General features: G+C 40.2%; 2 protein-coding genes across 2 annotated transcripts; one reads left to right on the top strand and one right to left on the bottom strand.

Annotated features, from left to right (window-relative positions):
• Positions 1–1351: 1351 nt before the first annotated feature.
• On the bottom strand, positions 1352–14875 carry selenoo2 (selenoprotein O2). The gene is given in 11 exon segments (XM_055153777.1): positions 1352–1465; positions 2726–2882; positions 4175–4360; positions 4869–5076; positions 6603–6877; positions 8335–8401; positions 8404–8464; positions 8738–8912; positions 11586–11789; positions 13284–13432; positions 14588–14875. Coding segments are annotated over 11 exon segments (1884 nt in total).
• A 925-nt stretch (positions 14876–15800) lies between these two features.
• Positions 15801–25065, top strand: si:dkey-14d8.1 (putative zinc finger protein 286B). The gene is made up of 9 exons (XM_020929050.2): positions 15801–16068; positions 17750–17952; positions 19235–19330; positions 19422–19511; positions 20072–20179; positions 21572–21692; positions 21852–22857; positions 23520–23569; positions 24678–25065. Exons 1-9 carry the CDS (start codon positions 16038–16040, stop codon positions 24827–24829), a joined length of 1857 nt encoding a protein of 618 aa, XP_020784709.2. The 5' UTR covers positions 15801–16037; the 3' UTR covers positions 24830–25065.
• The last annotated feature ends 1392 nt before the right edge of the window (positions 25066–26457 follow it).

Here is a 26457-nt window from a genome sequence, read left to right as displayed (position 1 = left end):
CTGCGCCTTCATTTTCCATCATTCACACAAACACAAACCCACATGAGGGATTCATGTGTTTTCAGTGAGCTCTGGGTGTCACTGCACAAGGACAAGCCGCCCCTTTAAAGTGAAACTAAACACTAAATCAACTTTTTTTTTTTTTTGGCTACTAAACTGGCTACATGGTGTTTTAATGCCATTATCCACAGTCCCATGTCATTTTTTGTGACAATTTTAGAGCAAATTAGGGAAATTTGCAGCTTTGTGCTCAAAATAGTCAAAAAGAGTCAAGAGTCAAGTCATGTCAAGTACTACATGATATCACCCAGGACTGCCCTGATTACATACTTGGTTATGTAGTGTGGATACCTGTTAGACCAATCACATTGTTCCTTATACCTCCAGACCCCGCCCCTCCTCCCCCTCACTCATCCCTTTAGTCCTCTAGACCCCCCACTCACTCTACCTTTTTGTCCTCCAGATCCCACTCCTCCCTTTCCTCTTTAGTCCTCCAGACCCCGCCCCTTCTCAATCTCCTTCTCCCCTTTAGTCCTCCAGACCCCGCTCCTCCTCCTCCCTCACTCTCCCCTTAAGTCATCCAGACCCCCCGTCACTCTCCCCTTTAGTCCTCCAGACCTCACTCCTCCTCCTCCTCCCTCATTCTCCTCTTAAGTCCTCTAGAACCTCCCCTTTCTCCCCTTTAGTCCTCCAGACCCCCCTCACTCTCCTGTTAAGTCCTCCAGACTCCACTCACTCTCCCCCTTTAGTCCGCCAGACACCGCGCCTCCTTCCCTCTCACTCTCCCTTTAGTCCTCCAGACCCTGTCCCCTCCTCACTCTCCCCTTTAGTCCTCCAGACCCTACCCCTCCTCCTCACTCTCCCCTTTAGTCCTCCAGACCTCACCCCTCACTCTCCCCTTTAGTCCTCCAGACCCTGCCCCTCCTCCCTCCTCCCTCTCCCCTTTAGTCCTGCAGACATCGCCCCTCACTCTCCCATTTAGTCCTCCAGACATTGCCCCTCACTCTCCCCTTTAGTCCTCCAGACCCTGCCCCTCCTCCCTCCTCACTCTCCCCTTTAGTCCTGCAGACATCGCCCCTCACTCTCCCCTTTAGTCCTCCAGACCCTGCCCCTCCTCACTCTCCCCTTTAGTCCTCCAGACCCTGCCCCTAATCCCCCTCACTCTCCCCTTTATTCCTCCAGACCCCGCCCCTTCTCCCTCTCCTTCTCCCCTTTAGTCCTCCAGACCTCGCCCCTTCTCCCTCTCACTCTCCCCTTTAGTCCATGTACTTCCCAGTTTAGCAGCTCTGTTTGTTGTGGTTTAGGTGTTTAGTTTTCACTTTAAACAGGTTTGTGGGCGGGGCTATGACGATCATGTGACCTGTACGTTCTGAGCCCAGGATGGAGGTTTACTGTCAGGACCAAAACAGTCTGTCCCCCCAGAGTCTGAGAAAGGAGCCTCCAGAAGGTGCAGCAGCCTCTTCACCTGGAATAAAAGATTAAGAAGGATTCATTAAGGAAGACATTCACATGGACAGTCTGGTGTAATAATAGATTTTCTTCAGGTGTTTTGTGGAGTGGGTAAGACTGTTTTTAGTGGCAGGATAAACTATGACCATTGACATGCACTAGTCTAACACCAGTGACCTCTGCAAATACAAGGACTGGATGGAATATTTTAAAAAGTGTCTCCACACGTCTCCAACACTCTGGATCACGAGGAAATGAGGTCCTATGTCCAAGATTCCAAACTATCTCTTTAAAATGAGTTTAAAAAGTTTTAACTCTGACTAAAAAAATGACTAAAATAAAGGATTTTTTTTTTTTTTTTCGATTTGGTTGAGTTTATTACACGGAAAAAGATAGAAAAGCATAGGTTAGGGTTGGGCGGTAATACGGTATTATGGTGTCCCACGGTATCAAAAAGTAGCAACGGTATCAGTTTCATTAGAATCATTAAAAAAAGGGACCTTATATAATATTATAATTTATTGATCCCTAAATTTGTTTGCTCAGCACAAATGAATGTGTGGTTGTATTTTCAATTTAATTCTATCACGAGTTAAAAATAATAGTGTCTGTAATGTTTCTTTTAACTGTGTGGGGAGACGACATTTGATTAGTTTCGTTCTCATAAGGGAAACCAAGACAAGATGGCAAGTCCACAACAGATTTGTTCCCCCCAAAAAAATACTAGAACTTCTGCAATTTGTATCATTTTAGCTTCAGGCCATATTTGTTTACGTTTTACAGAAACTAAACTTAAAACCACATGGCTTATTTGCATAATCTATTAGTGCTCTTTGTGTCGCTGATGCGGTTCAGCTTCTGTCAGACTAAAGGACACGGTTCATGTGAAACTTTTCAGAGATTATAAATCTGAGATACACATAGACCGTACAGCGGTGCAGCTTTGTAGTTTACCAAAGTCATACTAAAACATTTTGGTAATACGGTAATATTGTATACCCCAGTAACATGCAGAAGGTTTAATGGTATCAAAATTTGAATACCTCCCAACCCCAGCATAGTTTCTTCCACTGAGCGGTTTTGCACCACAAACATGACTCTTATTTGGCCTGGAAGAGGACATTAAAATGTCGTTCCTTTGGATATAATATTCCACACTATGCCATAACATGTATCTATCTTCATGGAGAATGTTCCAAACTATTGTTTTAACTCTGTATTTCCATGGATTCACATATTGCACCTGCCACCCCCGACAGACCAGCCCCTCTCTGACCTCTGTGTAGTCTCCGCTCTCGGCCGCCTGAACCGCTCTGTGGCACAGGTAGTTTCTGAGGACCACTCGAGGGTTTGACTTCTTCATCATCTTCAGTCTCTCCTCCATAACAACAGGCACCTCCACTGTGCCCTTGTGCTCTTGAGCCAGACGCTTCCTGTTACAACACACATAGAATGAACACAAGTGTTTCTTTAACATTAAACGTGACTTTGTGGTGAAGGGTTTGCCAACTGGTTGCCAATGAAATGCGTGTTTTTATTTCATACTGTAAGATTTGTTGTCTTTTCATAGGCGTCCTACGTGCTGTTAATGCCATACTGTGGAACATTCTAGTTAAAGCAATATAATTTAATGCATATGTGCCAGGTAAAGGTCACTAATGTTTAATCAGATTATTTTTAAGAGAAATCATTGTCTAAAAATAATTATATGTTTAAAAACCCAAAAAGTGGATTCACTGCTATTCCTTATCACTAAGTCACACCTGAAGAGGACTAAGGGAGTGTGACGTCACCCACAGCATTCGGCTCCAGTCAAATTAAGCTCATCGAGGCCGCAAATTATGGGCCGAATTTAGAGCCAGGGCCATTAAGCAAAGGAATTTATTTACAGATAAAACAGCGAAATGTAGAGTGGGTTAATATGAACATTTTAAGACCAAACTAACGAGGGAGTGGTGAATTTATTTTTTTTACGTTAAGTCATTTAAAACAGAGTCGATGGAGCTGGAAGCCCCCACCCCATGTTCGCTTCCTATTAGGAACGTAGCAGCTACCAGTTTAGCTATGTGCTCATTGGTGTCGTGGGGATTTTTTAAGTGGTGTTATGTGATTCTTGATGTTATCGATGACGTGTCTAAAAACAGATAGAAACAAATGTAATTAAATTATTTTTCTTGAACAAAATTCAGCATAAAATCTCTACATTTTAAGCATTATGAGACCCCAAAATCTGCTCAAAATACTCCTACTTGTTACTTTTTAAGTACATTTTAAACAAGTGCTTCAATATTTTTACTTCAGTAGATTTTTTTCATGTGATACTATTACTTTGGTATATAACAAGTTACAAAATACTCTATAAATAAATACTCTAACTCTAGTACTTCGTCCTCCACTGCAGAAAACTGGCTCTTGTCTCCACTTGGAAGTTTTACATCATCACACTCTAGAGCAGGGGTCTCCAACCTTTTTCCTTCTTCCTAGTTTTAGCGGTCACAATAAATTGAGTAAATTGGGGTGCGGTTAGATACCTATAAAATATAAACCATTATCCATTTATTAGTGTACAAATTTAGGCATCAATGATACATGATAACAGGCATTTAATCCATCAAATTTTACTTATTCAGCACAATACGTGTGATTCAGAAATCCCTTGGCGAGCTACTTGGAAAGGGTTGAAGAGATACTGGTTGGTCCTGAGCTGGGCCGCACGTCTCCTGACCTGTATCTGTGGACCCAGCGAGTCCAGTCTTCTCGTTGTTTTTCCTTTAACTCTTCATCGTCCGTCTGAAGCAGCTCCCTCAGTCTCCACATCCTCTGGAGCTGAGCACAAACCTCCGGCTGCTCGGCGATCAGCATAAACATGCTCGGGTTTGACTGCGCCAGGGACAGAATCATGGCCAATTCTCTACAAACAACAATAAAAAATAGGGTTAAGCATATGTCTCCACAAGCTGCACTGTAGAAATGTATCGTGGCATTAAAAAGCATGACTTACTACTATTAAAATACTTAATGTCTATTGTATTAAATTTCTTTATTCGAGTTTACAGCCTTTGCAGCTGATGTCAGGGTGTGATGTAAATGTAAGCACTGCTCCATCTGCTTGTTAGACTTTAATCTGAGCTTAATTTTAAACAATCTGACCAGAAAGAACTGACCTAAGTGAAACTAAAGTTCAGTCCCTCTCAAGTAACATCATAGTCACAAGCATTAACCAACAGTTTTTCATTCTCACCACTCTCACCATTTTTGTTGAAAGTCAAACACCTAAACAGGACGATGGCTGCTAATGTGTGCGTTGTGTCACCATGGTAACTGCTGAACATTCCTCCATACAGACACACATAGAACACCCCCAGCGTGATGTATCATGTTATCATGTTATCAGTAGTTCTCCACTGTTCCCCTCTCACCGTTGGTCCATAGTGGGCTGGTTGAACACCTTCAGCTCTTGGACGGACGCGCACTGCTGAAGAATCTGCTCCACCACTGGGTGCTCTGTCTCCCCTGGGTGCTCTGTCTTCTCTGGGTGCTCTGTCTCCTTTGGGTACTCATGACTCTGTTCTGGTGCAGGCCATGGCACCAGGCTCAGCAAACAGAAAGTATTGGTGAAGTCTGCTCCTATAAAACATTTCCCAAAATCCATAATCAGTAAATAATATTTTCAATTAATTTTCAAAACATTTTTTATTTATTCTTTTTTTTTTTTTAGCATAGCTCAGTCATTTTGAGACATTTAACAGACTCAGAATAAGCTCAAGTACAAGTCACATGAAGCTGTATCAAAATGAGAATATCAGATTAAAGGTTGGGCATGTGGCCTGTGCTCTTTGTTTAAAAAATACACTTCAATCACAACTGAATCTGTGTCTCCAGAGCCTTAACCTGCAGACAGAGCACACTTCCATATTTGTTTCATTCTCAGTAAATGGACAGAGCTCATGTGAAGCTCAGAACCTCCAGAATTTCCTCCCTGAGCTGCAGAGGCTGCACTAGCACTGACTCATGACTGTCTGCAGGTTCTGGGGTTTAGGTAGAGACCGTTCAGATCAGAGAGAGACATTTTAGGTTTAAAACAAGTGGAGCACTGAAACTCAAGTGAGGCTCATTCTGCTTTCTGCTTTCAAATGACAACATCAACAAACTCTCAGTCATGTCCAATTTAACTAAGAATATCTCAACATTACAATTCTTATTATCAGTAAAAGTAATTGATTTGATTTTTTTTTTTTCCTGATATCTGGCAAGCAGAGATGGGGACTTGCAAGTCGTGACATGGACTCGAGTCAGACTAGAGTCACTATTTTTAGGACTTGAGACTTAACTTTATAAAATAGACAAAAACTTGAAGGTCAGTGACTTGGGACTTGACTCAGACTTGAGCCCTGTGACTATATAATATATGTTTTTAGAAAATACCTTTCTCTTTTCACTTGATAAATGTGGTGATTAATTTTACAGGAACAAACTGGAACATGTCGCTTCCACTTCTGTTTGTTATTTGGATGTACTTGAAGTACTGTGATGTGGTAACCTCAAATGTACTACAGTAATATACAGTACAATACAGTAAAACAGAGGGAACTACACAGAACATGATCCTTTCATTTCAGTGCAGACTACCTGATAAAATAACTGTTATTAAGCACTCTCAAATCTTAATTGTTTTTATTCTGACTGCAATAATTCACACTCTTGTCAAGGCATTTAAAAAGGAAAAAATTGCTTTTCTACAACTCTTTTATAAATATTCATATACCATGACTTTTTAGGTATAATTTAGTTTAAAAGTCATATAAATAGCAAAACTCTAAGCTATATTTGGTACTTTTTTGGTTTAAAGGCTTGAAATGACTTGAAGCTCAAAGCAGTCGACTTGGACTTGACTTGGACTTATGGGCCAGTGACTTGAGATATGACCTGGACTTGCTTTGTCTTGGGATTTTTGACTTGGACTTGAGGTCAAAGACTTCAGATTTACTTGAGACTTGAAAAACAACGACTTGCTCTCACCTCTGCTGGCGACACAGATCGGTAATATACAAAAAAAATACTTTCAAATATTCATGCCAGAAAATTCTATAGACCCTTTCTTCAAAATGATCACTGCCCACAACTAGAACCCACAGAAACCCAGTAGTTTTTACCGGTGTTGTGCATGAGCTGCAGCAGGTCTGAGATCAGCTCTGCGTCCTCCGGCTCGTCTCTCCTCAGGCCCAGCTTCCTCCTCATGTTCTCCAGGTAAAGAGCCTCGTACCTGGGCATGAACTCATCCAGGACGCCCCCTGCCTCTGGAGGAATCAGCTCGGACCCCAGAGCTTCAGCCAGTCGAGCCAAGTTCCACTGACACACGGACGGCTGGGACGAGAACGAGTAGCGCCCCCTGGTGTCCGAAGCATTGGACACGAAGTCTGGGTCATACCTAGAGGGGTTACATGTAATTTAAAGTAAGTTTATCACATTTTCACTCGCATCTATTGAGATTTCTGATTTCTTAGTTTGAATTGAGCTATTAAAAACTGTTTTTTAATCTAAGACAAGTTAACTCTCTTTTCAGCTTGTATATAGTTCCACAGGTTCCACAGTGGAGCATTAAACATATCTATCTTAGTGCTTAAAATATTTTGAAAACTTATATTCTTACTTTGTGCAGGTTTACCTCTCCACAGAACTCATCTGTAACTTAGCCTGTTGTGGTCACCTGCATGTCCTCATGGGGTTAGATAAATTTAATGCAATACTGTGGAACATTACAGGCAAAGCACAGAGACAAAAAGGTGGCATATTTTTGTATTATTATTTTTTTTTTTAACACTGTATTGTTTTATGGTGAGCCATAAGGTGAAAATTGGGACTAACTTGGACTAATTTCTCGACTAGTCCTGGACTAGACAAGAACTGAACCAGGACTAGAAAAGACCAAGCCAGATCTCCCATCAGGACTAAACTGGGCTCAAACCGGGACCCAACAGTGACAAATGTAAACCCTAATCACCATTAGGATACATCATTTACCCAACTTTTTAGAAAAAAAATTGAAAATCAATCTGTACCTAGTGTCATTTTTTTTGCACCTGCCAATGTAAACTTCTGTGAGAAATTTCATGAAATTCTATTGATGTTTACTGGGTCCACCAAGCCTCTGAAGTTTAGTACTGCAGAAGCCTTAAATCTGAGCTAAAAATATTTTTTTTCTTTAATAACATCCATATCCGTTCTGGAAACTTGGGTTTACCAAACCCTGAGCTGTACCTGTCATTGAGACGCTCTGGTGACGTGACACTCACTTACTCCACTTTTTTATACAGTTTATGATCACTACAGAAACAACAAACTTTATGTCTCTCATTTCATATTTGGCCTTTGTGGATATTGGATAATTATGAAAAAAACCTTGACAAAATTGTCATATCTTAGAAAATTATGAAGATAGAGATATAAAATTTTTAAAAAGATGCACAATAGCAACATTTATATTGAACTTTCATTGACACCATGGCCCTAAATGTATTCATTTTAACGTTATTTAAGAAAAACTGATTTTTCTGCAGAGCCTTATGGACAACGTTTGGATGGAACTTAAGAGGGTTGGTGGACCCAGTAGAAATTATTCAATTGAGCAAATATTCCACAGCTTTTCTTTTAATTTGTATTGTCACTTTTTAAAATTGGGCACAAGTTGAATTTCTGACACTGGGGCAAATGATGCACCCTAAGGCCCATAGTAAGTAAGTAAGTAAAGTTTATTTATAAAGTGTTTTTCACAGACATAGGTCACAAAGTGCTTCACATACAAAAGATAAAAACAGCAGAAGAAAAATCAAATCCGTCATAGCAGCTGTAATTAAATGTCATTAAATGCAGTGTTATTTTACTGACCTGTCCATGAAAGCGAAGGGCCCATAGTCCAGCGTGAGTCCGAGGATGCTCATGTTGTCTGTGTTAAAACTCCGTGACAGAAGCCCAGACTCTGCCACTGAGCCACGAGGCGCGCAGTCCGCTCCACCACCTGCAGCACATCACAGGAATATAACGGTCCAACAAAAACAAACAAATATATCAGACGAAGTTGTGTTTATGATCTAGAATTTGCTAGTAGTGAACTAAAATACTTTTCTGTACTAGAAAAATTCAGATAAGAAAAGAAAGGGAAAAAAAACTTTAAAATGATGCTTTAAGAAGTAAAAGTAAAACATGATGAAAGGAAATGATGATAAAAATAATATTAGGAATGGGGAGACCTGTTGTTTTATGTATTTATTATGATCACTATTCCCGATACCTCTCTGAAGAAAGCCATGTTCCTCTGTTTGCGGTCTCCGATTCGGTGAATTTCGGGGTAAAATTGTTCAATGACGTAATCCAAAAGCTGAGCTCGGAGTTCATAAAGACCGGCACTGGGACCTTCAAGACCTGAGAACTCGTCACGAGGAAGAAAGATCTCAAAAGAACCAAACCTGTGCAGGAAAGAGAAGATGTGAGAAATAAATAATAATACAACAATTTAAAGAGGCACTGTGTAACCTTTGTGGTGGAGAGATCAAGAGGTCACCTTGGAAATGTTATTGCTTTTCCTGGATATTCTTCATCAAGGGCGTAGGTTTGTGTAGGCACAGTGGGGGCAAGTCACAACCAATATTTGGGGAAGACAAAATAGTCCCAACCAATATTTGACATTTTATTTTAATAAACAAAAATATAAATTTATTCCAATATTTTTCCAAACTAAATAGTATTACTTGAACAGATTTTAGTTCACATTTTGTTTATTAGACGTTCTGAGATGTATTCAGTGATATGACAACAGGGTTACTCCTGCCGCTATTTCATTGGCTGCAACAGAGTGATGTCATTAGTGGAGCCAGGAGCCTAAACTGGGGAAGCGTCAGGACAGGGCCGCACCTGAAGATGGTGTCTTGAGCAGGAGTGAGTGAAGATGCTGCACCAAACTTTGAAAAACTTTACAAAAAGAACTTACTCGGCTTCGTCTTCAATTAAACTTGTCTCATAATGAGTCGCCACAGAAAAAGAGCGACTGTCAGCACAAGTGCACCTCCCAAACAGAGCCTTACTCGTGCACTGTGAGACCCCGACTCTACTGACAATGTTCCATGGAAAAATGTACAGACATGAACTCACAAATATCTCATCACCAACAAGCAAAGAGAAATCTGCTACAAATTTCTACATCGCTGTTATCCACTAAACAATCATCTTAGAAGGACAATGGACACAAACTGAAAAATTACACCACCTCTCACTTATTTTGGACCTGCCCAGACTCTGTGTGTTTTTGGAAAGAATTCATAAAACAACTTCTTATCCCATTTTACCCTTTCTTATCAAGACGTGCTGCTTGGTTTTTTCAAATACGAAAAGTAAACAATATTATCTATTAATCACTTCATTGATAATGTCCACCAAAGCTAAGACCAAACCTACGCCCTTCATCTTCATTATGGCACAGGCAATAAACTCTGTCTCCATGGAAACAAGCAGGTGAGTCAAGTTATAGCTCAGACCTGTGGAGAAGTGAGTCCACTCACTGTAAAAATGCATGATTTTGAAAGTATTTTTGTGCTATAAACACTTAAAAAGGTACATTTGACATCATATCATACAAAACAAAGCAATAATATTTCCATGGAGACAAGCCCATCCATCCATCCATTTTCTTCCGCTTATCCGGGGACGGGTCGCGGGGGCAGCAGCCTAAGCAGGGACTCCCAGACTTCCTTCACCCCAGACACGTCCTCCAGCTCCTCCCCGAGGCGTTCCCAGGCCAGACCAGAGACATAGTCCCTCCAGCGTGTCCTGGGTCTTCCCCGGGGCCTCCTCCCGGTGGGACATGCCCGAAAACACCTCCCGAGGGAGAAGTCCAGGAGACATCCAGGAACAGATGCCCGAGCCACCTCAACTGGCTCCTCTTGACGTGGAGGAGCAGCGGCTCTACTCCGAGCTCCTCCCGTGTGACTGAGCTCCTCACCCTATCTCTAAGGGAGCGCCCAGCCACCCTGCGGAGGAAACTCATTTCAAGCGCTTGTATCCGCGATCTCGTCCTTTCTGTCACTCCCCAGAGCTCATGACCAGAGGTGAGAGTAGGAATGAAGACTGACCGGTAAATCGAGAGCTTCGCCTTTCAGGTCAGCTCCCACTTCACCACAACGGTCCGATACAGCGACCGCATCACTGCCGAAGCTGCACCGATTCGCCTGTCAATCTCACGTTCCGTCCTCCCCTCACTCGTGAACAAGACCCCGAGATACTTGAACTCCTCCACTTGAGGCAAAAACTCCCCACCCACCCGGAGAGGGCAAGCCACCTTTTTCCGGTCGAGAACCATGGCCTCAGACTTAGAAGAGCTGATCTTCATCCCAGCCGCTTCACACTCGGCTGCAAACCGCCCCAGTGCTGCAGGTCCTGGTTCGATGAAGCCAACAGGACAACATCGTCTGCAAACAGCAGAGATGAAATCCTGTGGTCCCCAAACCGGACCCCCTCCGGCCCCTGACTGCACCTAGAAATTCTGTCCACAAATACAATGAACAGAACTGGTGACAAAGGGCAGCCCTGGCGGAGTCCAACATGCACCGGGAACAGGTCTGACTTACTGCCGGCAATGCGAACAAAAGGAATTAAACTTTGATTTAGATCAAAAAAGTAGTTATGTTTCTTGAACCTAACTTTAAAGATACCCTGAGTAACTACAGAAAATTCTAACACCTTATTGTCTGTCCAATCATAACTCCATGTAAACAAAAAAGGTGGATCCTTCTCTAAAAAAGTTACATAGTGCATCTTTAAAGGCTTGGTTTAGACCTGGTGTAGTTCTTGTCCAGTCAGTTAATAATAATAATAGGCTAGCTAGTTTTCTAAAAGCATTGGCAAAGCAACATCACCAAGAAACAAGCTGGTACCCTTCCTCAAAAAGTTACATAGTGCTTCTTTCTACGTAACTTTTCAGTTAGGGGGTCTCCATGGAGATGTTTCTGTTTTTCGATTATTCATTTAACCACAAAATTGAAAACTGAAAAACAAATCGTTATCTGTTTTTTGTTTTTTTTTTTCATTTTGGTTTTGGAGACAAATAATGAAGAAAATAGTTAAAGAATAGAGAAAAAAGCTTATACCTTAGAAAGGACGGAGCGACTCTCATGACGACGGCGCAGCGTTCGGACACACGGCGGCCGTCTTTGTTTGGGTCCCTGTGAACGCGGAGGTCAGAGGTCACGACGGAGGCGGCGCGGGTGGTGGGGACGCCCAGAGCGGCCATGGCTTCACTGCACAAGAACTCACGCACACTGGAGCGGAGACCCTTCCTCCCGTCCCCGTCTCTGAAACACAAACGACAGAAGTGGTTAAAGACGGAGTATTACACTTTTATGGGGTATTAACTGACGACACATAACATATTTAGGTCACTGTGTTACATTTTACTGTTTTGAAAATGCTCTATTCACTGGAAACTACTTATTTACATGTTTTACAAGTTTAATTTTCATTTTTGATGCTCTGAGTCTTAAAATCCAGGGGGACAGGACCTTCTCTGTAGTCCGCCCTAAACTCTGGAACGCTCTGCCCCACCACGTCCGAACAGCCCCCACAGTGGAGTGTTTTAAGTCTCATTTTAAGATCCACTTTTACTCTGTGCACTACTTGTGTGGTCTAGAGGTCTGCCCGGGACAGAATTTTCAGTCCCACACCCGCCCGCAAATCCCATGGGACAGGGACGTTCCCTTTCTTAAGCTCCATCAAACATGGAGAAGCGGAAAGGAATTGTCTAAAAAGTGTGTGTGATAAGACCATATCCACAAGTTTAGGCTGCTTAAAATGTTTTTATTAATGCCAAATAAAATATCCAGCACAAATGATGTATGACAGGCAAACATTAATCATTTGTATATTTTACTTTACTCTCATATTTAGTTTGCGGGACTGTAGTTTATTATCTCACCATCCGCTCCTGCATTGTGAAGTCCCGCTCCTGCCCGTGCCGCAATGAGCTTTCAAAATGTGTCCCGCGTTGCACTGTTTTGCGTCGGGTCCCACGGAGTGCAGGGCTCTAGTGTGGTTCTCGTTGTCTTTTATTTCTTTTACTCATTTACTGCTATTTTATGATTTATCAAAACCAGAGGCAGGAATGTTCTACACTCGTAGTCATAGAATATTAAGACCAATTGATTTTATTAAACAGGAAAAGATTAAAAGTGAGGTATTTTAGGTTTGGTTGGTGGATTTGACTGGGATAGAAGCACCAAGTCCTGAGCTGCTCGATAACAGAAGTCAGAAATGCAGCAAATGTGTTAATTCCATAAGGAGCTTCTACATAAATCACATGACTCTTGTGCAAGATTAAACCTGAGGAATGAGAAATAACTGAGCTTGTATAGTGATGGTGAGAGGCAGGTTTTCATGCAGTCCAGTTGTATTATATGTTGTATTATTATTCTTGTTTAAAATACTGTTTAATTTTATCATACCTTAAGAATTAGCAAACATTTAGATAAATATTTATTCAGTTATTGTAATTATACTGCCAAAATGAACAGTGGTTTGCATTATGCTTTTCTGTTCTGTCTTATCTTGCTGCTTTTGCTTGGTGTCTCTGTCTCGTCTAGTGTCTTTATACTTTGAGAGACTCTCTCCGCTCTGCTCTCCAAACCCAAATTAACTATGGATTTGATAACTTAGTCACTCAATGCAATTGACATGATTACAGGTCTTTTGCTGATTGGCTCAGGCATGATTCAGCTCAGGTCGATTTTTTTTTTGGAAAGCGAAATATTTCATTAGCTCACAACATTTCCACAGTGACAGTCGTAGTTTACCTGGAGTACGGTGTGGTCCCTGCTCCCTTCAGTTGTATCTCCCAGCTCTGGTCTTTCTCCTGGACTTCTCCTAAACACACGACGGCTCCGTCTCCAAGCTGCCCAGCAAACTGCCCAAACTGATGCCCGCTGTAGCAGTGTGCCACCAGCTGAGGTCAGGACAGAGAGACAGAGACAGGTACAGTTACTCATCAGACTAGAGACAAAACCTTCAACTTTTCTGGTGCAGATCCATCATCACCTGCTTGTCTCCATGGAGATGTTATTGCTGTGTCTAATGTTCCATGGTAGAGACTAAACCTGTCTATCTGAAGGGAGACAACTATAGGTTACATTACAGTTCAGATCTGTGGAGAGGCGCCCCTAGAAATAATTATTGTATTTTTGAGCAACAGAAACACCTGTAATGAATACATACTAGATGATGTTTAATGTCGCATACGACTGCTTGATTATGGAAAAAATCACAATTATTTTGGTCAATATTAAAAACACGATTATTCAAACAATTGTTTTTTAGTTACATAATGCATTTATTCAGCATTTCTCTCTCTCAAAAAAACAACAACTTTGTTATTGATTTGAGTTTTGCAATGTATAAAATATAAAATTTATAAAATATACTTTGAACATGAAATAAGGCATAGAAAAATATAAATGAAATAAAAGAATAAACTATATATCCAGCTGTTCTACAAGCTCTATATTATATATATATATATATATATATATATACTATATATTTATATTTTTTCTTAAAAAATCCCAAAATAAACTTTGTTAAGCTTTAAATCAGACATGTCAAACTCAGGCCCGGGGGCCAAATATGGCCCAAGATATAATTATATTTGGCCCACGAGATCATATTAAATATGTAATAGAGCTGCCTACTGGATACAGATCATCTATAGAAGCTGTTATTATTTTATATTTTGCTTGTTCTGGATTCAATGTTTAAGCAAAACTATTATTAAACATTTATTTTAATAAGAAAAGGTTTAATATTACATTGCTTTGAATGCTCCACAGCATCGCATTAAACGTATATTTCCATGCAGATTACACCAGCAGCCCAAGTTACAAGTCAGATCTGTGGAAAGGTGGTGTCACTCACTGTAAGAATATATGTTTTCCAGTGTTTTTTGAGCAATTAAAACACTTTTGATTGAATGAATGCAAGTCAGTTAAGTTAATTAAGTTAAAGAAGAAACATCTCCAGAGAGACAAGCAGGACCCTACATCAGAAAAGTTACACCTTAAGATAATGGTAGATACTCTCATGTGGATAAAAAGTTGTCTCTCACCTTTGCTCCGGGCAGAAGTCGTGACCCGCTGAGATACTCCGCGGCTCCAGGGTCACTGAGCACCTGCTGCGAGGTCAGACCGAGCAGCTCTAAGGCAGACCCGGACACCGCTACCAGCTCGGGCCGGGGCAGAGGCTGTAGACCGCGGAGGAGGGACAAGCACGCCCTGGAGACTGTCCTGGAGCCTGCCCGGTCTGAGTGCTCGTCTACGGGGAGTCGCTGCAAGGCCGTGTGGGTGAAGCGCAGCCGCTCCAGAGCCGTGGGGTCAGGAGTCTCCAGCTCCTCCATTACACTTTCCTGTTATGAGCCCCGTGCACTTTGGCAAATATCTGGTCACAAGATTTGTACTCAACTAATCCAGAGACAAGCCTGTGGGATTTGAGATAAACTCCCAAAAGAAAGAACTGAATTAAAAATGAATGAATAGCCTATAAATAGTAGTCTTTTTTGCCTAATGTGTTTCCTTATTTGAGTTTAATCATTGGTGTTTACTCCAAATAATAAAGATAAAAATAACCTGTAGGCCTAATAGTCCCACAGTGGTGAAATTTCAGTTCTGCAATACATCAGATCATAAAAATATACAATAAATAAAGATAAATAACTAGGCCTAATGAAAAATGATGAAAATCGAACAAATATAACAAGAATATTAGGCCTAGTTCAAGCACATTATGTAACTTTCTAGGGGATGGCACGTCACCTGCATGGAAATAGAAAGTTCAAACTATACTTCGGAACTTTCTTCATGGACATACATATGATTTATGAGCCATACTGTGGAAAACTTTACAATATTTCCACAGAAACAAGCAGAAAGAGGCCCTCCTCCAGGCCAAATAAGAGACAAGTTTGTTGAGATGCAAGCCCATTTACAGTAAAGACTCATGTTTTTCTAAAAAGAGAAAAAAAGAAAAAAAAAAAAAAAAGAAAAACCAAGCATGCACGACTTTTTGACTAAAATGTTACTGTAGCTTTAAGATACAAAAAACACTGACTTTTACCATGTTAATCTACTTTGTATCCTATATTTTCCGCTATTGGTTCATTTTTGGAGTTGGATGTTTTGAAGTTTTGTAATTTCACGATAGATCCATGAGTTTTATGCATATTTAATTTGTTTATTTATTTCTAAACGTCGAAAGTTAAACGCTGGTGTGTCGTTTTTCCAACAGAGGGCGCCGTACGAAACCGGGAGTGAGTCTACGCTCAACAACTCACGAAGAAGAACCGGATAAAAACAAATATTTCACTTTGAACATTTTGTCAAATACACGCGCGAAACGTGACTTAATTTACCCTTTAATTCATCGTTTCATTAGAAGCACATGTGTTTAAATATTGACCGTAACATCTGTGGATTCTGTGCAGTATTTTAGAAGATATTTGACTTTATAGCAGGCTAATAGCAGTTAGCTCAAGATCAAACTTTAACATTGCGCTGCAGAAAATGGACCTAGCAGCGATATCTTCTGCAAAAGGTTGGTTTTAAGTGATAAAATAAGCGCTTTTTATTCAGTCGTTTATTTATTTTAAGTTAAAGAAATCATCCAATGTGTTTGAATGTATTTTAGCTTTCAGATGGCAATGATAGTGCTGTGTTTTTGAATGCAGCCCTTCATTACGAGCAGCTGTGTGTTCAATAGCAGCAATGTTCTGGTATATTCAGGAAAAGTGACTTATGTTTACAAGTTTACCTTTGTAATTAAATGCAAAGTAAATAGTAAAACAGCACAAGATCAACATGGCGTTGCATTGAACTCCAGTTAAGTTTATAGATTAAATTATGAATATAGCTCATTATTTTAAGAGTAAAAGATGAGAGGGGGATGTTCTGACATGCTTCACAAAAAAAGTGTTTATTTCATTAATTAACTGTGTAACTTTTTGGCTGGGGGCCCGTCACCTGCTTGTTTTTATGGATATGTCATTGCACGTTTGATAATATGACTTTAAATAGATCTACTTTACATTTATTCAATTATAGGTGGTTTTGTTGCTCAAAAATACCTAGAAAAACAGATGTTGTGACTGTGAGTGGGGTTGCCTCTCCACAGATCTGACCTGTAAATTGGCCTGCTTTGATCTCCACAATGATAAAAAAGTTTAATGCCATACTGTGAAATATTTCAAACTAAGCAGTAACATCCCCATGAAGACAAATGTTACACAATGCACCTTTAAGGAAAACCTGCTCCAAATGCATTTTTAAATTTGAAGTGCTTGTTTCCAGTTGTTGTCCCTTGGCGTGTTACAAAGTACAAAACATTTATATAAGCGACTAATTGCAATATTTATTAAACTTTTCACCTTTATGTGGAATGAAATAATATGGTACCTTGATTTTTAACCAGTGTGCCAGAGAATGTCTTGGAAAAAAATAAGTTTGATGAAGAAAACGAGGTAGAGCGCTTCACTGGGTCATAAAAGAGTAAAAAAAAAACTGCAGTACGGGTGCTCTACAAGGGTTAAAACTGGAGTCTTTAAACTGAACATTACCCTTACTAGAAAATGTAAAAGTTTTCAGTCTTGCTGGTCGAAATGCGTTGGCGTCCCTTCATGAAATAAAGGACTTTTAATATATTCATTCGGAGTGCCTCGGGTTTGTACCTTGCCCATTTTTACATTTTCCAGTAAGGGTAACTTTCTGTTTAAAGACTATTGGAAAAAAAATAATTTGAATTATTCTCGTAGTTGTATTATATAATAAATTCATAAGAGTTTTTGTTTACATCCGGCTTTTCCGCACATGTGCAGTGGCTGGTAGGCAAAAAGTCAGTGGGGCTGCTTGTTTGTGTTGACTGTTGCGTTGTGTTTGTCTGTGAGAGAGAAAGTAGGTTTTGCATTTAATTGTTTTAAAATAAAATTTTAAACTCACCAATAACTGTTGACTTGTTGATACAGACACTTTCTGCCTACCAAAATGGCTGACGTGATGTGATCATCGTGTTTTCTTGTATTCAGTCCATTTTGCCCCGAATAAACCTCTAATCAGAGAAAACAAAAATAACAACAATTGCAAAATATGAAGAGCCAACTCTTACTTTTCTACTTTTCTATATACCGTAACTCAAAAAAGGTTGAAAAATATGATATAGTACATGAATTTCACCTTGATTTGAACAGTTTAAATTATATTGTTGTTATTTTTCTTGTTCCCAGCTGTCCCTCTGCCCTTGGCCTCTCTGCGTCTCCTGGCCCCTCCTCTCCAGCTCCTGTCAGCGTCGATGTGGCAGATCGTCAAGAAAAAGGAGGTGATGAGTTTCTGGCAGGTGTCTGAGTTTGTGTCGTTTGTGATGGAGATGGTCCCAGAGCTGCTCCTCTTCAAACACTGGACTCAACTCACTTTTGGGCTCAGAGCTCAGGTACGTTCAGTTTCTTTGGATATTTCTAAAAATCTGCTGTAAACATGTGCAGTGCTGTTTATAATATAATGTTTTCATATCTCCTTTTTTATAATGGTTCTTAAAATGTTCTTGTGCCTTGCTGTTACATCACTGATTCCCTGTAGTGCAGGGGTGCCAAACTCAAATTCACAGAGGGTCAAAATTAAAAACTGAGACTATATCGTGGGCCAAACTAAATATTTATTGAAAAATTTCAACAACATCTCTATGCTTTCTCGAGATATGTAATGTTAAACATTTTCTTATTAAAATAAATGTTTAATAAAAGTTTTGCTTAAACATTGAATTCAGAACAAGGAAAATATAAAATAATAACAAAATTTGGTAACACTTTAGTTTAGGGACCATATATTAATTGCTAACTAAGTGGTAACTGGGTTGTGAATAAGCTTTTTACGTAGCTATTAGTTGGTATTAATCAAACACTTATTAAGATTTTAGTGTATGCACAGAAACATCTATTGTAATCTCCATTACTTTAATGGGAAGAAAATAGTTCATGGGTTATTATTCACAAAACATGGCCTTAGACAAAAAAGCATTGAAAGTACTTTATAAATACTAACAAAGATGTAATTAAACACTTATTATGCATTTTACTATTAACTAGCTATTAATATGTGGTCTAAAGTATTACCCAAAATTTTAAATAGATAATGTCTCTATAGCCTATCTGTAGCCGGTGGGCAGCTCTAATACATCTGATATGATCTCACGGGCCAAATATAATAATATCGCAGGCCAAATTAGGCCCCCGGGCCTGACTTTGACATGTCTGCTGTAGTGGAACAAACAGCAGCTGGGTTTCAGACACATCAAAACCTTCTCGAGGTCTATAAACTTGTGTGGAAATGTGGGGTAGGCAAATTAGTATAATTACGATGCAGATGTGTGTTGTAATATAAAGAGTTCAAGAGCTGAGTCACTTATATAAGCAATCAATTATTTTTGAATAATGGCTGTGACATTTGAGCCCTACATGTATGATTCAAAGTCTGCATTTTATGAATAAATACAGAGACAGAAGGTAAAACAGAAGGTAAAACAGAAATAGTTTGAGCACTCTGTCAAACCTCAAATGCAGGAAATACGGGATTAGAAAAGGATTATCAAAATTCAATTTAGAAGTTACAGATGAGGGAACTCAGTTATAACATGGTTAAAAGCTCATAAAAGTCCATTTTGTAGTATGACTCTTTTATTTACAGTAATTATATTCACATGCTTTTCCTTGATCCAGTTCATTCTTGAGTTGTGCCGAAAAGGAGACGACCAAGACGTGACGCTGTCACATCTGACAAAGATTAAACCACCACTGTCAACTCAACACAGAGAAGTAAATGTCAATAACAGAAGTTTTTTTACAATAAGAAAATATCTTCTTTGCAAAGTGATTCCTACAACTGTTTTGTATTGACTTTTTTCAGATGTCAGAGGAGGAAAAAGCTGCTGTGGACTTCGCAGAGTTGATTCATTCTCTTCTTAAGGACGATCAAGAAAGACAAATCTTTTTTCAAGTAATCGCATTTACGTTATTTATGATGGTTAAAGGTACATTGTGTAACTTTTCTGGTGGACGGTCCATCAAATACTTTTCTCTGTGCTGTTCTTACTGTCTCTATAATGTTACACAGTATGATATTAAATCTTTCTATCTTCACGGACACCAAACCAGACCAAATTACAGGTCAGATATGTGGAGAGGCGATCCCACTCACAGTCAGAGTCCCTGTTTGTCTAGGTATTTTTGAGCTATAAAACCACCTGTAATTGAATAAATGTAAAGTAAAATTTAATGTCATATTGTGGAACATTCCAGACAGAGCAATGACATCTCCATAGAAACAAGAGGGAGATGAACCCCCAACCAAAAAAATTACCTAGTGCACCTTTAACAATAATATATCAAAATTGAACCTCAAGATATTAATTCAAAATCAAGGGCAGACATCAAAAGAAGTTTCAAAATAAAAACAATATCTTTATTTATTAGTAATAACATGTAACAACAACTAATAATAAAATAACTTTCAGTAAATGATTATTATTACTGAATTGTGTATGTTGTTGTTTGTAGGAGTGGAGTGAGGAGTCTGGAGCCGTGTTTGACACTGATCTACAGATGTTGTTCTGGGAGTTTCTTTGTCGACTGAATCAGCTGCTGCCTCCACCAGAGCTCGAGCAGGTGAGGAGATCTGTCAGTGGAATTTTTAAACATAGTAAATTAAAGATGCACGATCAGGAGGAGGGCATGTCACCTGATTGTCTCAATGGAATGTTCCTCACTATGGCATCAAATGTATTTATCTCTATGGAGACAAGCAGATGACGCCACCAGACCAGGTCAGATTTTACCTCAGTAAAAATATGTTCTTCAAAATATGTTAAAAATGTCAAAAAGAAGGTTAGCCTAATTCATCAGCCGGTTTTACTTTGTGGAAACCATCTGACCTTGCAGCATTAGGATTCATTCACTCCACTTTTTTTATTTAACCACTGCTACTATTTGGTCATGACGTCTGTAATGCACCGCTAACGGGCTAATTGGTATATTAAGCTTTTCCCAAATCCCGCAGGAAGAAGAGCAATAACATCTTTCCCCTTGGTAAAATTCACCAAACATTCTCTTTGTTCGGCTTTAAATCCTTGATCTTGGGAATCGTTGCCAACACAGAATGTCTGTCTTCGTCTACATCCATCTCAACGCTTTGTTTACTGTTGCGCTGTTTGTTACAACCCGGGTGGATCAAACATATTAATGAGGACACAGGAGGCGAAAAGGTTACAAAAGTAAAAGATGTTTTTATTTTTAAGTTAATTTTAATTTACTTTAAATGCTAAAACCCCTCCCGTGCCCCAAAAAACAAAGTAACAACTGAAAGGTGGACCTGGTGAGCCGACCAAACAGAACAAAATGATGCGGCACCGGGCCAACCCCGAACAGGGCCGTAGAAGCAGGGACCAACATCATTAACTAAAGGAAAAAAAAGACGTACCCAAACTAACCTTACCAAACAAAAGGCGAAAACAGGACAGCTGGGCCCACTAGGTCAAACACAAAAGGCTAACAGCTAACAGGCACGATGCAGCCTGTGCCGAGCAGCCAAGACAAAGGAGCGTGCATAGTGACAAGCGGAGGGCGAGGCGGTGCGTAGTGAGCGCGCAGGAGCAAGAGCAAGAGAACGCGCCACTGATAGGCAGCCTATTTATATGCGAACCAACCACGCCCCAAAACAGACACAATTATAATCCACGCAATGGGATGTGCAGAGGGGCGCCACTGTTCCACAAAAGGGACCCAGACAGACAAGACGAGTTTGACGTCATGGCTTCACAGCTCTTCTCTGATTGGCCGGTGTGCGGTCTACAACTTCCGGGGTTCTTGCAAACCATCTAGTGTATGCCGATTCCTGACCTAGTTGCTGGAGAAAAATGAAATTGAGCGGAGGAACTAGATGGCGCCAGGCTGACTACCAAAACATAACAAGAGAAAAAAATACAGTTTTTGCAAAATATGTAGTTTATTTCACACAAAATGTACTTTTCAAATGTAATGATTTGATCTTATTTTCAACAGACCGTCTCATGGCTTGGACAAAACTCTGTTTTTGAAGATTTTCTCCAGTGTTTGTCTGATTCGACTCACATCAAGAATCTGCTCCATCATCATAAACAACTGGGACATTTGGAGCAACACGGTACGGTATTTTTCACTTACAAAAACTTAAGAATGGGAGTAAAAGTCTAATATCTAATAAATGTCACTGTGTTAGATTTAACTACATACATATTCAGTTTAACCTTTGTTTTGGTCCAGTTTTATTACATTTTATTACTGTTTTGTCTCTCTCCCTCAGTTCCTCCTTCCAGTATGGGCGACCACATCTTTTCTCGTCTTTCAGCTGCATCCTCAAAAAGAACAGCAAAACACGAGGAAAAATCCAGCACTGAAGTCGAATCAAGTCAAATTCACGTCCAAAACGAAAACCTACACCCCATATCATTTGTTGACAACGTTGCCATGGAGATTGTCACTGTAACTGAATATGCAGAGGTCGAATTGTCCACTAATTCTGATATAGAAGTGATTATAGAAGACACAACTCAAAACGGTACGAGCACAATGGGAGAAGAAGTGATTACAAATGTGCTGCCTGATGATGTTAACAAAAACGCTGAAGAAAATGAAGCTGTTGAAGAGACAAAAGAGTCCACTATTTTGGAGAATTTGCAAGTATCGCAACCTAAAACGGTTTCAGGACCTCACAGCTGCCCGGACTGTAATAAGAAATTCAAATTTGCTTCGTTTTTGGTTGCGCACAGAGTTATTCATACGGGTGAACGGCCACACAAATGTACCGAGTGCGGCCGCTGCTTTTCCTTCAGACAATCTTTAGAAAGACACAGACACACGCACAAAACTGGAAAAAGCTACGAATGTACAATATGCTCTGAAAAATTTCCTTCACTAACAGCCAGAAATGCACACAAGCAAATTCATATAAAAGATGGGGAGTACAATTGTCAACGGTGTGATAAAAAGTTTACCCAAGAACTCGCTTTGGAGCAACATTTGAAAACGGATTGTAAAGCTAACAGCGAGAGAGTAGACAGTGTTCAAGAAGTGCTTACAGACGCTGAAGAATCTGAACCATCTGAAGAGCAAAAGAAATCTGAAAAGGTTGAATCTGTGATAGACCCACAGCTTATGAATGAAGTGATTTCCCTGGTGAAAGTGAGAACAAGTGGAAGAAAACGCAAACCCACGATGAAGGTGCAGATGAGCGATTCACAAAAGAGGAATAAAAGAGTGAAGGAAAGGGAGAAAGACGGAGGGATGAAGCCCGCACAGCCACTGAAAAGGTAAGAAACAAACTGTAACTCAACAGTTGGCCTATAAAAGTGCACGATTTATTTTTATTTGTGGTAATGATGGTAGTGTTGGTATTTAATTATACTAGGGCTGGGCAAAAATAAAATCTTAATTGCATTAATCACCTGAGTTCCTGTGATTAATCATGATTAATCGCACATTAAACACAAAACCAATGTATGAATTAAAAAGTAGCGTATAGTGCACTATTATTGGAAATGTAAACAAAAGTGCCACACATTTGTTGTGCAAACAGCATTTCTTTACAGACTAGTGCCCCACTCCTGTATAAAGTCAATGTTTATTTGTCTTCCTTTGGAGAATCTCACTCAAAAAAAAGAACCAATTTCAGTGAAGTTTCTCAATTCCTAGAATTTTACTTAATGAATTGAATTCAGAAGTAAAGTGCGTGTGATCAGCAGCAGTAAAATAAAGTATTCAGTGTAAATCTCAACTGGAAAAATCAAATCAAACCAAAAACAAAACTGACATGTATTTCCACTGCCAGGTAAGGTTGAAGACGTAAACATAGTTTTTCACAATATAGGACCTTTAACAGTTTTTAAAGAACTTGCCATATTCAGAATGGGTCCTAAATACATTTTTAGTGTGTTAATGAAAGTATTTTAATCTATTAATGTCTTTTCTTTAGTTCTGAGCATTCATATGGAGCAACTACAGCCACATCGAAAGAGGAGGAAGGTATGTTTATTTATTATTAAAACATGCTATTAGTAAAAGTACAACTTTGTTTTTATATTGATACATTTAGGTTTTGTCTCTTACATATTGTATTTTTCGGACTATAAGTCGCTCCGGAGTATAAGTCGCACCTGCCAAAAAACGTGTAATCAAGAAGAAAAAAAAACGTATATAAGTCGCACTTTTTGGGTCAAATTTATTTTATAAAATCAGAGACCAGGAACCGACATTTCATGTCAAGTTATAGTAAGTAGACTGTTAACGTCACATATGAACAGTTCTTCAGATAAACTATAACATAATCAACAGAACAGAACAAGTTTAACAAACTCTCCATCTCACTCCAAATCACTAAATCCATTCAATTCTTCATCCTCTGTGTCACTTCTGAGCAACTCCACGACCTCCAGAGGTAAACAGACGCCGCTTCCTCCTCTGTGTCGCTGTCGTCAGACTCAGCATCAGTTCCAGTTAGAATTATTCCGGCCTTTCTGAATCCCGACAGGATGGTTTCGGTGTCACTGAAGTCCAGGCTTTGTTCATCCATCCAGTGACTTAAGGAAAGTTTCATGGTGCATCCTCCTGGTGTCACAAGTTTCTCGCTTACTTTTCTCTTTCGCTTAGAACTTTTTTTCTGCTGCTGGATTACCGTTTTCAGCTGCAGATTTTGCTACTTGCAGCTTGTAATCTGCAAAATCTGATTTTCTTTTTGAGGGCATTTGTGTTCTGTCTTCTGTCGTCTTTATAAATTTGTTTAAATGTTAAATTTTCAGTGATACAGATGTAATGGTGCGATCGACTGACATGATACAGACAGGACAGAGGCTCTTTCTGCAGGAGACATGTGCAGTAGAGCCAAGTGACAGTGGTACAGGAGGAACAGGAGCAGCAGATACTGACACACAACACTAGAACCTCTCTCGTGGCTGTCAGCGTGAACATTTTAATATATAAGTCACACTGGAGTATAAGTCGCAGGAAACACCCAAACCATGAAAAAAAGTGTGATTTATAGTCTGAAAAATACGGTAATCACTATTCCCCAACACTATAGCGACTCTCTCTTTAAAATAATCTCCGTGAATGTTGTATTTTTGCTTTTCTTTAGGTGCTGTGACAGACGGCACTGTGTTCTCATGCCCCCAGTGTGACTACACAGATCCAGAACAAGACCAAGTTCAACAACACATTAACTCATCCCACTGTACCCAACCCGACTCGGAGAAAAACTACCCAAGAAGCAGTGGCAAAAAATACTGACGGACGATACAGCTGCTCTTACTGCCCCAAAACATTCAAACTCCTCTCTCTCCTCACTTCCCATCAGCGCATCCACACCAGCGAGAAACCTTATCTTTGTACCCAGTGTGATTGCCGTTTCACTTTCAAACAATCGCTAGAAAGACACAAATTACTGCACAAGACTGACTCGGAGTTTAAATGCACGATTTGCGAGGAACTTTTTAAATCTTTAGCGGAATATAAGGAGCACACAAGCACGCATATGCAAAACGGTGAATATTTTTGCGGTAAATGCGGTAAGAGTTTCGCGTGGAAGTCTGCGTTTGTTAGACATTTGAGGACTTTTTGCTCCAAAGCGAGGAACAGTCGGTTAAAATGTCGACATTGCGAGTTAGATTTTTGAAAGCACTGCCGCTCTGAATGCCCACGTGCGATCGCAACACGAAGCAAAACTGCATGTATGTGTTTGCGGTAAAAGCTTTGCGTATAGATCGGCCTTAACTTCTCATCAGCGCATCCACCAAAAAGACAGACCGCATGTTTGTAACCAATGCGGCAAGGGATTTCTGTACCGAGGAGGTTTGCTTACGCATTTGAAAATCCACTCTCAGGAAATGGCGTTCAGCTGCTCGTTTTGCAATAAAGGTTTTAAAGCGAGAACGTAACATGAAGAAGCACGAGCGCTGCCACACGAGGGAGGGCGTTTTCAAATGCACTCAGTGTGATAAAAAGTTTTGTTTACAAAGCGACGCTGACACGGCACGAGCTGACGCATTCGGGAGAGCGTCCGTATCTCTGCTCGGACTGCGGCAAGGGGTTTTTCTCGCACGCGGAGCTGCTCAAACACGAGAGATTCCACACGGGGCATAAGCCGTTTGAGTGTCAGCACTGCGGGAAAAAGTTCACCCAGTCGTGTTACTTGACGATCCATTTGCGGTACCACACACGGGAGCGAAGCCGTACGCGTGCGGCGACTGCGATAAAAGTTTTCTGAGCGCGAACAGGTTGAAGAGGCACCAGAGGACGCACTCCGGAGAGAGGCCGTATCTGTGCGGAGAGTGTGGGAAAGGGTTCAGACAGTCGTACCATCTCAAAATGCACCAGAGAACACACGCAATAAGTATGTAGGAATACTTATTTAAAGCTGCATCGTGGAACTTTTCTAGTGGAGCGTCCGTCGAATGCTTATGTCCATGGAGATGTTTGTGTCTTTATGTTGCCTGGAATGTTTTGTTCATATTTTTAGGTACATATAGCTTCAATTTAAAGGAATTTCTCACAGTTAGGTCACTTTTCAGTAGCCTGATTCATTAACCGGTTTCACTTCATTTCACTTCGTAGAAACTGTCCGACCTCGCTGCATTAGAATTTGTTCACTCAACGGTAGGCGAGTACTTTTTTTTAAATTTAAACAATCGCTGCTATTTGGTCGTGACGTATGTAATGCGCTGCTAACGGGACTGAGTGGTATATTAAGCTTTTCCCAAATCCTGTAGGAAGAAGGACAATAACGTCTTTCCCCTTGATGAAATTCACCAAACATTCTCTTTGTTCCGGCTTTAAATCCTCGATCTCGGGAATCGTTGCCAACACAGAATGTATGACTCTTCACTGATTGGCTGGTGCCCGAACATGCACTTCCGGGG

This window comes from Boleophthalmus pectinirostris, unplaced genomic scaffold (genome assembly GCF_026225935.1).
Source record: "Boleophthalmus pectinirostris isolate CB_2022bp ecotype Guang Dong unplaced genomic scaffold, ASM2622593v1 HiC_scaffold_18, whole genome shotgun sequence".
Lineage (NCBI taxonomy): Eukaryota > Metazoa > Chordata > Actinopteri > Gobiiformes > Gobiidae > Boleophthalmus > Boleophthalmus pectinirostris.
Note: the sequence above shows the minus strand (reverse complement) of the source record. Positions and strands in the feature narration are given on the sequence as shown.